Source organism: Athene noctua, chromosome 2, assembly GCF_965140245.1.
Source record: "Athene noctua chromosome 2, bAthNoc1.hap1.1, whole genome shotgun sequence".
Taxonomy (NCBI): Eukaryota; Metazoa; Chordata; class Aves; order Strigiformes; family Strigidae; genus Athene; species Athene noctua.
Window position 1 is genome coordinate 68,293,422 of NC_134038.1, and position 12,620 is coordinate 68,306,041.

General features: G+C 35.8%; 1 protein-coding gene across 4 annotated transcripts in view; it reads right to left on the reverse strand.

Moving 5' to 3' along the window:
• Nucleotides 1–12,620, reverse strand: part of GABBR2 (gamma-aminobutyric acid type B receptor subunit 2) — a 483,193-nt gene that overhangs the window by 152,325 nt on the left and 318,248 nt on the right. For all 4 annotated transcript variants that reach the window (XM_074899378.1, XM_074899381.1, XM_074899379.1 and 1 more), the window contains one exon: nt 1,571–1,678. In XM_074899378.1, coding sequence (XP_074755479.1) covers nt 1,571–1,678 — 108 coding nt within the window. The remainder of the gene's footprint in view (nt 1–1,570; nt 1,679–12,620) is intronic.

A 12,620-nucleotide genomic window follows, 5' to 3' on the forward strand; every position in this document is an offset into this window, starting at 1 on the left:
GCCATTGGCCTTCTTGGCCCCCTGGGCACACTGCTGGCTCCTGTTCAGCCGGCTGTCAATCAACACCCCCAGGTCCCTCTTGTGTAACTTTACTAATTTACAAAGTTTTGTACCAATACAGCTAAAACCATATTTGCAATATAAAATGTAATTTTTCAAGAAGGTAAAACACTGGCTCATCTTTGTTAAATTGTTTAAGATCCTTGAAAAATATTTACCGGAGTCTGGTAGCATGTTACAGTGGGGTCTTTGAACAGGTGCAGAAAAGGTGGTCTCCACTTAACTTCCTTCCAGAGTATGCCGTTTATGGTACAGAAATTTCTTATTGTTTTAGTTAGTTTTAGGATATTTGTTCTTTATTCTTCATTATTTTTTACACTGAATGACATTTGGGATTTAATTAACAAACATTTAAGCAAACCTGACTTGACTGTATAGTAGAGGAAAGCACTAGGGGGTTGTGTTGTTAATCTGCCAGAGTGCTAGGTCCACTTCCAGCCATGGCATGTGTTTCCTTAATAACCTGAGATATAAATCCTCTTAGAAACTGAGTTAGCTCTCTGTCTAGCTAAAGTCCAAACCTTTTTAGGAAAAGGTGTATCTCATGGTGACAGCAGTTCCCTACATGCTGCAACTGTAATACTAACAACAAAAAAAAAAATTTTAAAAATACAGCTTTTCCATGACCACACACAGAGGGAAACAAAGAGAGGAATCTGACAAGGTTTTTGAATACTGCTCTACTTATTTGGGGTGTAAATGACTCTATCCTTGCTAGAATAGATCTATTCAGCTGCCTATACAAACTACATTTGGCAATACTTTTCACTCTATAATAATATTAATTTTGTTTTCCTGTTTCATGTACATTTCTCTTAATTTTTTTTTCCATCAAAATGATTTCTATTCACCAGTTTTCCCATTTTTAAATAAAACCATCTGATTAAAAACACTTCATGTGTGAAAAGAAGCTCCATAGGAAAAATATCAAACTAACAAAACATACATGAAGTGTTCTACTACTCCTAAACTGAGCTTAATTGTTTACAGAAAATGTGCTGTACCAAAAATGATGGAGATGACTGCTGTGGTTCAATTCCAATCAGTCTTAGGGTGAGTTTATGCAATTTCTGTCAAAATTGGAAATAGGAAGCTGTATAAACAGCACTTTCTCTTGCCTCTTCCTAACAATCCATGAGAAACTTGTGTGTAATACCTGTATCTCAAAGAGACATATAGAGAAAACATTTCATAACAGCTGTGAATCTACCAGGAGGAGACCTCTGGATGTTGAAACAACATACTAAATAAAAGTGATGTTCCAAATTTACTTTTACAGTTTACAGCCATCTTCACTGTCCACCTCTCGTTCCAAGGACTGAAGGACTGATACTCAATTCCAGCTCTCAGAGACTAAAAGGGAGACCAAAAAAGCTTCAATATCAAACTACTCAGCATCTTTGAATGTGATACATCAACAGAGTCAGCACAAGTATGACCAACCAGGAAAGGCAGCAAAATAGAAAATTACATTAACAGGGCAATGAGAAAAGAGTTTACTTCCCCTCACCTTTTTCTTCATTTTTACATTTTTGAAAATTGCATGAACTCTCCATGTTTTTGCAAACATTGCTCCAAATGCAGTTGTGTATCCCACTGTAAGAATCCATGTTCGGACCTAAAAATATGTATATATAAAAAAAGACAAAGTAATTTAATTTTCAGTAGACAATGTGGGTATCATCATTTCAGCCAACTTTTTTCCCAAGAAAAAAATATGCAAAGAACTTCACCAAAATGTTGACATTTCAAAACTGCCTTATTCATTGATTTCTTGTTTTTTTTTTCTTCCTCCCTTCATCCCTTCTCCAAGTATAACAAATCTGGATGCTGAATTAACAATCTCTTCCATATAAAAAACTACAACTCTGTGACAATATTCTGCATTTTTTCATGTTTATTGTGTTCTTTGCAGACAGAGGAAGGAAGTAGTGGAGGAAACCGAGAGATTGAGAATATGAAAAGTACCTAGGGAGCTAATAATAACAGCAGCATTTTGAACAGAAATGAACAGAAAAGTATAGATGTTATTCAGACTATATAAGAGGAAATTGTATTATGTGAGGTATACATCACTTAATGAAGACCCTGAGCATTCTGGAAAGGTAAGAAAAACTGACTGTAAATTATCATACAGGGAAAAAAATGGCAAGATAGGAACATAGCCTTGGTGGGCAGGCCTCAGAGACAAGACCTGAATCAAAGATAATACCTGCAACACGGGCCTAAGAAAAAGGAGATGGTGAGCTTACACAAAACAATGGAGTAATGGGACCCTGAGCTGACCACAGGTTTGACATAGACCTACCTAGACATTTTTCTCATAGTGAGCTTATCAGAGAAAACAAGAAGATTTTTAAACTAAAAAAGATATAATGTCTTTAGACTACAAACTATAATGACTTTTATTTTTTTAAAATAGAAAAACCTCTCAGATTGACAAGAGAGGACAAAACACAAGTTACAAAAGCTTTTTGTGCAATTCCCCACCTGCCCATAGCATCCCTGTAGGTAGGTCCTCACTTTCAGACTTGGTTTCAGCTAAGTCAGTGAGTTTCAGAGTTGTAGTAAGCTCTGTACAGCCCTCTCTAATTCCTTGGAAGTTTCTCTTTTTGTTACCCTGGAGGTTTGGCTGTTTGAAAGCTTTTCTGTCCTGAACAAACTATTTTCTTCCCGAAAGATGGACTAGGGACTACAGAGCATAGCAGGTGGAAGACCACATGGGAGGCACAGCAGGGAGGTGGAAGCCTACAGGTGTATCTGAGAGCCTGAGAAATCACAAGGAAAAGGAATGATCTCCTCCTCCCTCTAGAGACTTCACATGGGCCAGCTGCCAAAAAGGGAGACTGCACAAAAATGAAAAAAGAAATAAAAATAAAATGCACTGCACATTGGAGATGCAAAACTGAGGGAGAGACAGTGGCTAAAGACAGGGAAGGCAAAGCTAGAAAAAGGGAAAGGCAGCCTTCTTTCAGCCATGTTGACCATGCATCTTTGGCCAGCAGCGATGTTTCTTGATATAAAACCAATCTGATTTATGGAAACCAGGACATTCTGAGAAAAGATTTTGAAAAAAATCTTCAGATGACCAAAAGCCAACGGTTTTCACTGGAAACCATCCTCGTTTCACATCTGACTTCTGGAGAGTTTGGGATTTCTAATTTGTATCTTTATCACATGCATATTGATGAGAAACTAGGTGTTGAAGTAAGATGCAAAACTTGGGATCTAAGATAAATATTAGGAATAAACAAATGTTTCCCTTCTAAATGCATGTTATCTGTTTTTTTCCTTTCCAAATATCTTCAGAATTTTCATTTTTGCATTCAAAAAATTATTTTTCCCCCCAGATTTTCTAATTTTTAGTAAGCACTAATGGCTGGGTATCAAGGCAGAAAAGAAAATAAGAGATATGACTCATTCAAAAAATATTGATAAAGCAATGGGACATGAAATGATCACAGTTCCTTAAAATAAATAGATAAGATACATATGATCAATAATGAGAGAAAAATACACACAGAACTGGTGCCTTGCATCTTGGCAATGAAGAATGTATACAAATGGACACCCAAAACTGTCCGAGGGGGCATGTGCGCCAAAGCGATAACTGTGCATTATGCAGGGACACACACCTCGAGTGTGCGAGCGTGAACTTGGGGGGTGTTGTCTTATGGGTGTAGGCATTACCAGGTTGCAGAAGTACACACAAAGGTACACATCTACAGGACAGGTGTGTAGGGGAACCTGCACCTCCAGAAGAAAGGGTGTACTGGTAACCCATGCATCCTGTGAGCGGGAGGTGGCTGCATGTAACTCGGCGTGTGTGTTTATTAGAAAATGTTGCAATTATGTATAGAAGACCATTTAGATATTCACATGTATATATTAACATTATATTAGTGTCTAATGTTGTGATTTATCTGTTGCATTGCTGATACTTGCTGGTTAAACTTGCTATCAATAAAACCAGTAAACTAACTGTGAATAGATTCAAACCACATGAGCTTTGCCACTTTGTGACATTATTGAATACAGCATTGAAAAAGAAACCTGTAACCAAAAAGATAGGAATATATATTTAGGTCAGTAAAGTATTATTTTTAGCTTAAATATTTTTTTTAAGTCTTTGCTTGTTAACCATTATACATTATGCTAATAACTTCAGTAAAACCACAGTTAGGTCAGTTCTGAGTGATTTAAAAAATAAATTTCATATCAATATGTTCATATTAGCCAGTTACATCTTTTTTTGACTTCAATTGAGCTGTGATAACCAAACTGAACATTCAGTCTTTTTGCTGCTATTAATAAGTATTCAGCTCCTTTGTGTACAGTTTAGTGATATATTTGGCAAACAGATACATGGTATTTTCATGTCTCTAATAAGACTGTTTTGTTCTCACTGAAACAGTAATTGCCTCTTGGGAATAGTAATAAATTCAATTATGTTCATAATATGTTTCTAACCCGATATTCAGAAAAATGTTATTTCTAGCATGCTTGGTTCAAAAAGTTTTATGTATTCCTGATCTGGATTGTGCAAATTAGGATAATATAACTATTGGCTATATTGGAAACATTCTAGCTTCAACATACCAGGAGATTTTGTCAAAATGAGATCTCTGTTGCTAAGAATGAGGTGGCAAGTTTCAGATGAAAATAAATTTTAAATTTTGAAGAGAATGACCTTGAATCTCTCTGCTATAATTCATTAAAGAAGCCAAAAAAATGAAAAATTTAGAAAACAGCAAAAGCCTCTGAAATTCATATATCTGCCCATTTATATTCTTAAATGTATTTTACCTCCAAATCCCACTCATTTGAAAGAACATGATAAAAATAACACCAATAATTGGAGAGCATGACCAGGATTTTACACAACTGTGAAATTTTTAATTATGCATTTTGACAAAAGAAGCTGAGTAAGATCAACTTCCCCCCAGTACCCACCAACTGAGCAGGAAAAGCCCCTCTTTTGAAGATGGAAAACTTGCATTCAAATCCCTACTTCAAACTAGACACAAAACCTGAAAACATTCCCATTTTCCTATAGAAGGATAATTTACAAAAATAGCTACTGTTTATCTTTTTCTTAAAATGTTAGATCATTACAAAATTCCTCACGCCTTCACTGAATTTTAGGATACACCTTCAATTATCTGCTTATATTTCTTGGTTACTTCCTTTTTTTTTTTTTTAATAAGATGTTTTCACTAATTGAATATCTCCTACATTTTTTTTTTTTTTCTATCATTCAAAGATAACTTGCAAGTGTCAAAGGAGATAATACTGTTTGGTATACAACAATGAAGTATGTCTATGCAGATGCCAAAATGCCGTTTCTTAGTTCTCTTTTCTTTATACTTCCTACACTATTTTGGTTTAGGGTCTATTTTTGAAAATACTGTGTATGCACCCATGACTGGAATTTGTGCTTTTTATAAATTACTTGATAGAAGCTCTTACAGCTGCATTACTTGTGATAACTGAAAAAGCTAGAAATCATTTATTTAATGGACAACACACTTGGCAACCACCAAACACTGAAAGCATCTCCACAAAGAAACAGACCATTCTGGGTCTTATTCCAGACTTGAAACAGATATGATGTTTAGATAACAAAAACAAAAATCCACCTTTGTGAAACATTAATGTTTAAACAAATGTTGTAAGTTGTTTAAACACGTGTTGTAAGGTTCAGCTAAAGAGTTACTGCATTTATGAACATGATGCTTCTTACATCTTGTACAAGCATTTCTTTTCCATTTCCCTTTGCAACAAAAAGCCTCTATTTTAAACGTATCCATAAGGTGATAAAGATCTTTTATTTTTTAAGCAAGGCTACTTTTCCATCATATAATAAGCACTGATAGCTTAACAGCCTTATATAAAGTTACTTCCATTTGAATCATATTTTCTTTCAACCTTGAGCTTTAGGCAGCTAGCCTACGTTCTGAATGCTGCTACTTGATATCTTTACAAAATCTATCTGCACCTTTCCTGATATCTTGTTATGAGAATGGTGAAGCACTTACTATTTATATACATATGTAAGAGACCTACAAAGCTATTTGATAGTACAACTCATTATTAATAAAAGAAGCTATCTAATTGTAAACAATGAGTTAATGAGGGGAAATTAGTAAGTAGTGAAAGCATCAGAAACATCCTGAACAAAGAAGTAAAAGTCTCTGCTTGTTTATACACTCTAAGAATGAAGCTTATAAATAAACACACTATTTTAGGTACCTTTCAGATAAACAACAATATTATTTGCATTTATTTAAAATTATTTTAATACCAATACATTTATATATAAAATTATAAAAATAAGGTTATCTTGGAAAATGGACTGAATTGATGAAAGGTAAAAAAGTTCCACTTTTAAAGAAGTTCCATTTTCCCACATTTGACTACCACTGCCTATACATTCAGAAGACAAAACTGTCATGAACTGACAAGGAATGCCTGGGAATTGAGCTCATGAAAGCAATAATAAAAGTTTCAAATGCAGTTGATAAAAAAAGTGATGCGTTTTATTCCTCTGTTAAGTTGAAAGAAAAAAAACACACCATCCTTTTGAACTGAATGTGCTACACATTCTCGTTTTTGTGTGTGTGTGCTGCAGCTTTAAATTTGACATACTAATCCAGTTTGCCAATATCAAGCAAACAACAAGAAGATGGGACTAAACATTCAGAATTAAGAATAAATAAAACGAAATATCAACACAAAGAACTTCCATGTGTTGCATAAAAAGCTACAAACTTCTTATCACCTCTCCAGGTTACCTCTTTTTTTAAAATAACAAAGTTATTTGAACGGGATGGTGAAACAGCTTAGTCCTTTAACAATTTCTTCTGCAGTTCACAAAACTTCTAGATTATGTTCCTGCAGAAGAATCAGATTTAAGATTCATCAAAACATCATTTTTATCATCTCAAGACCTTAGTTTTAATGGTTTCTTTTAAATAAAACCTTTCAAATCTTTCTTTCATAGGACTTGACACTCCAGACACTTCAGTTTAGTTTCTGAGACTCATATTGATTCATTTTGGGAATATCAATAATTAGCCAGTTTTGCACACGTACCAGGGTGGAAGCTGCAGTGCCCACAGGGTTAGACTGGGGATGAACATCAATGCTGAGCAACTTGGTGGCATCTTAGTATTAGGCTTAGGCACTTAAAAGTGACAAATGCGAGAATAAGCCACGCTGTGGGTTTAGCCCTGGAGAGCACAATTATCTTTAAGTAGACAATTCTGTTGATTTCTATGGACTACTCATGAGTTGAAAATTAGGCACCTTCTACTTTTCCTGGCAAACTGGGGACATAAAGGATAATTATGATGAACAAAAATGTGTCATCTCAACAAGTTTACACTGGGACTTGATCCTGCTTCTATTAACCATGGCAAAATCCCCCACGTGAGCACAGGCAGGCCCCAAAGAATGAGTTCATCCATTTGAATTACACTTTTCTCATTTATATCAAACATTTTTTTGACACGTGTTTACAACTTTTAACTCATTCTTTAGAATTTGTGGGGCACCGGCTCAGTTCTTGTAAAACCTAAGTGGCAATAACATTAGAGAATTGAATCCTGCTGTTTTCACATAAATTAAGTACAGTCATTCTTCACATGCTGTGAGATCTCCTGTAGTGATTTCTTAATACATTTCAGACCATTTTTCAGAATTAATCTTTGGGTAGTGTAAAAGATATTACAATTGGTCCTCATTCTATAAGGGCGCTTTAAAATCTGGCTGTTGTCCTACTGAAGGAGAGGCAAAATGTTCTAAAAATATTACCTTAATAAATCTTTGGCAAGGTTGCGGTATATTTTCTTCAGCATATTAAATAATTTTGTTTCAAGGATCTATTCAGCCTTGTAACTTTTGTCTCTACTTTTTTTTTTTTCCCCCAAGAAAATGTCATTTACTAAAATAGAAGCTGATCAGGCTTATGTTAAACTCAGTAACAGAATTGCCTTGAATTAAATAGGAGTGAGATCAGTCTCAGACTGAAAGACAGTGAGGACAATTATGGAAGTGATTATACAGAAAAGGGAGATTAAAATTAACAGCTAAACAATTAAGTGGGAAATAAACTAAAGAATACATGCAAAATGAAAGAGGCCAGACTAAAAATACAAACAAAGGCTATGGTTTCCAGAGACAAAGAAATGGATTAGAGGTCCAAATCCTCTTGCAGTTCAGTAGGAGCTGAGTGTCTATCTGCTGCTTTTTTCATTCCTGGGTAAAATTTTAAAATTTGAGGAAAATAATTAGGCAAATATAAAGTCCAAAGGGAGAAAAAAAGCCCCAGAACCTATGACAATGCTTGAAGAGCATAAAGGGTATGAATAAGGAGCACATCATCAACTACTAACCAAATATCCAGGCTAAATGCTGTTTGGTAGCACAGGGTCTAGTCCAACTGGCTTTTGCCCACAGTACACCACGACAGCCACAGCTTTGAGGTGGCACTGCCCAGATCTTTTCCTTTGAGTCAGTTCCCCCAAAAATGGTTAAACAGAGAAAACTTGAAGTGACAAGGGAAGAAAAAGTATAAATAAATAGACAGAAGGTTCATACATCTTCTCCCTCTCCTGGCTTTACCATTAAAAGCAAGTCCCGATTTCCAGAGCAGTTCTCAGCCAGCTCCATGACTTTCAGAGTTTTAGCAAATTGCCCAGCATCTCCCTCATCCCCTGGCCTCCACTGATTCCTAAGAACCAGTTCCACAACCTCTCACACCTGGCTTTTCCTCCCTGCTTCTCACCGCAATCTCTTGGTCTATGTTTGATGTGGTTTTCAGGATGCCTCTCTACTCTTATACCATCCTAAAATCCCCACCTTGTGCAGCTTCAGAGTTTCCCAAGAAAAGGTGCAAATATGGACCATGAAGTTCCACCTTGACTAGCTGTACTCTCAGTGGGGCAGACATAAGACTGTAAAAAAATCAGTTAAATGGAATAAAACCTGCCTTTCACATTGCTACAAGACGATCAAGTGTTCATGATCCATAATTAAGAATAATATTAGGTGAAAAATCCCAAGTGCTTCTGAAGATCTGGATATATTTAAAGGTCACATTTTAAGGTACGCCTTTGAGAAGGTCTATAACATCTACTGTTGCCACGCATGTACATGTTCTCAGGATGTCTGATTGAGAAAAACACAAAGTCCGGATAGTCTCACACACACTACAGTAGGTAGCTGGACTTTATGCATGGTACCTTTACTCTTTCCTTCTCTCTTTCTGTCTCTCCACCCCACCACACTGTTTGGTTCGTTCTTTCTGTACAAAGCCTGTTTCCAGGTGCCTGCATCATGGTTGAGAACAACTGACTGAAATCTGAAAGCCTGAGTACAACCTGGGATGGATGAAGACACCATTGAACACCACAGGTGTGCAAAATCCTTCATGTGCTCTGCTTACTTTATTCAAGGCAAAACACTGACAGGGCTCACTGAGATCACCAGGAATCACAGGATATCTGCCTGGATTTGGCAATTCATATAAATTATGCTAATTAATGATATAAACAAGATAAAGCATGCTTAATTTTAGTGACTGTTTAAATCACAAGACTTAGATCCTCTTATCTTTGATGTAATACCTTTGCAGAACTCTGGAGTGTAAAGGAGACTAGAAGACAATTGCTATCTCCAGAACACATAGTGTTCCAGAATAACATGCATCCTATCTTGAACTATTGCAAATAGATCACTTGCCCCTTCCCTATCAGTCCAATCACACTTTCTAGGAGAAAGTGCTGCTACACATCAGGACTACCAGGACTGAGGAGAAGCAGAGCTATTCAGTCTCCTACTACCTAATACACCAGATCTGTCTGGGTGAAGACTATGGGCATTGTACTGAAACCTGGAGTACTTAAAACAATCTTCTTTTCAGCCTCAGCCTAATCAGTTATATCCAGAGATTATGGATATAGAGAATACAGAGAACATAATTTTATTTACCTACTTGAGGGAGATGAGTAACAGAAGAGGAGACTATGTTCCTCCTTAGAGCTATAGTAGCCTTTCATCCTATAGCAGTTCCAACTTGCGAAGGCATTACTCCTCTTAAACATAAAGCGTGAAATTCTCAGTAGAATGTATTACAGAAGTCTAAACGTTATGATCATATCTAATATTCTCTCTATTTTAAGTATCTCTATTTAGTATGTCAGCTTAAACTCTATTCATAGGATATGTCACTGGCATTGCTAATTTCAAGTCTCTCTCTTCCATATAATGAATGCTTTCAATTATTTTTCCACTTGCTTGCATTTTTCCAGTTGGCATCACATCTCGTTTCACACCCTTACTTCTAACTTCTTTTTCTGCTGTGATACCATGGTAATTCTGAGATTAAAAACAAAGATAGATCATTCTCATTCTCTCTCTCTCTCCTTCATATCTGAAGCACTTTCTACTTTGAAAAACATATGCATTTAATGAAACATTGTATTGCTTTTCCTTTATCTGCACAACCAATAAAGTTGCTATTAAGGAAGACATGGTCTAACGGTTGTGTAATACACTGACCACCTTCTCAGAAGTCACTGCTTTGGATAGCTTTAATTCCAGGTAGTTGGAGTTTTACAGTATGACATCTAATCTCCAGTTCTGACATGGAACTAAATAATACTAAATTTGGTGTTATGAATTCTTAGCATAAGATGACAAATATTATGCATTTAAATATACTTGATTACTTTACCATAGAAAATGGGCACACCAAGGTAAAAACTAGTTAGTCTGGGAACCAATTACCCACTCTAGCACAGAGTGAACACTATATAATTTCAAAGACTTACATAATACCCCTATTCAGCAAATTATTTGACCATATGTTTAAAGTGCTTTGCTGACTCTAGAATACATTTAACACTTGGTTCTGTGTTTCAGCACATTGACTTATATACCACATCCTCCTACAACCAGTCCCTCACAGTGTGGAAAATGGTAGTACAACTTATCACAGAAATGCTTTGAAATTTTAAGGAGCTACTGGTGTAATTTTGGATCATGTTTCAGTGTCCTTGGAATAGTACAACATAAAACATATGCCATATGCAGATGTAGGTTGTAGAGAAGTCAAAAAGACCAGAGATTGCAAAGCACTTCACCCTTCAAACAATGCTACAAACATTGTGCTATAGAGGAAGCCCACACAATGGATTTGGAATGTAATACCTACAATTTGGAAAACATTTTTCCTGGGTAGACTCAGGAGTATTTAAGGACATCCTATAAGTGTTGTTAAAATAATATTAGAAAATTAAACAGAGACCATGTATAACATATCTAATTAAATAAACTTGCTGTTGTGTATATACTGCTACTCTGGTCATCAGATCTAATCACTTTTGAAATGTTGAATACAAAGAGGGTGATTACTTGGCTTAGAGAAGGGATAACACTAACCACAGCTTTTTAGTTTTGCATATGCTTAAGAAAGCTGAATAAAAATTTTTATTTCCCTACCAAAAAAATCTCTCCCTTCATTGACATGGCTCTTCTCTGTGCCTGAGATGTAATTGTTATACCCAGATGTTTTTGGCTCAATGACTTTTCATGATCACTTTCCATTGTAGCTGTTTCTTTTAAAGACTAAGCCTCAGTCCTGAACAAAATGGGAATTTTAAACTAATCTCTAATATGGCTAGAATGGGTAATCAAAATCATGCATTTTCAGGGAAATGGATGATCAAGAGAAATTTGTACTGGTCTGATCCTATAAGAACCGGTATCTGTAAGTAGTCCTTAATGAAACCATTAAGTATATTGCCTACGTGCAAATATGGATGTTCATAACATGAAGCCAAATGCACATGCTGTATCCAACCCTTAGTGTATGTTTTGGGGAGAAAGGAGGGACAGAAGAGTTACTGAACACAAAAGTAGGCTTGTCTCCCATGTTTATGAATTCCCCAGCATTAATCTAGAGTTTTCTAGATACAAGGAAAGTGCATTGCCACAGTCACAGTAGCCATGTAATTCTAAGAGAAGTATAAGCTGTACCATTGAAAAAATTATATTTGAAGGAGGAAATTTTATGAGAATTGTTTTAATGTGCAGGGTTTTAGAAAAAAACCAAACCTCATAGGCTGCTTCTGAAGGGTTTCCTGGATCTATGAGTGTTATACTAATTGCTGTCAGAGCTGGGGTTCTTAAGGTCAAATCAGTAGACATGCATAGGAAAGTACAATCAGCAATGCTTCTGTACTGGACTGAAAACCTGGAAATCAAAACTGGGGAGAAATCTCAGAGATTCTGCTCTGTTGATATAACATTTAACTATGTTAAAAAAAAAAAATAATCTCCATTTAAGGTATGTGGATACACTTCTTAATCAAAGTTTGGCTTTAAGAAGATGGTATTCTCCCTCACCCCTTTCTTTTATTGGTCAGTTAAGCCAAGTAGACAGACAAAGAGACTTAACATAATGTCACAGGTACAAACAGAAATAAAAAGAAGAGATATGTAAGGTAAGACAGAACAAAGCAGCAGCCCTCACTTAAATTTTGTTGCATTTGAAA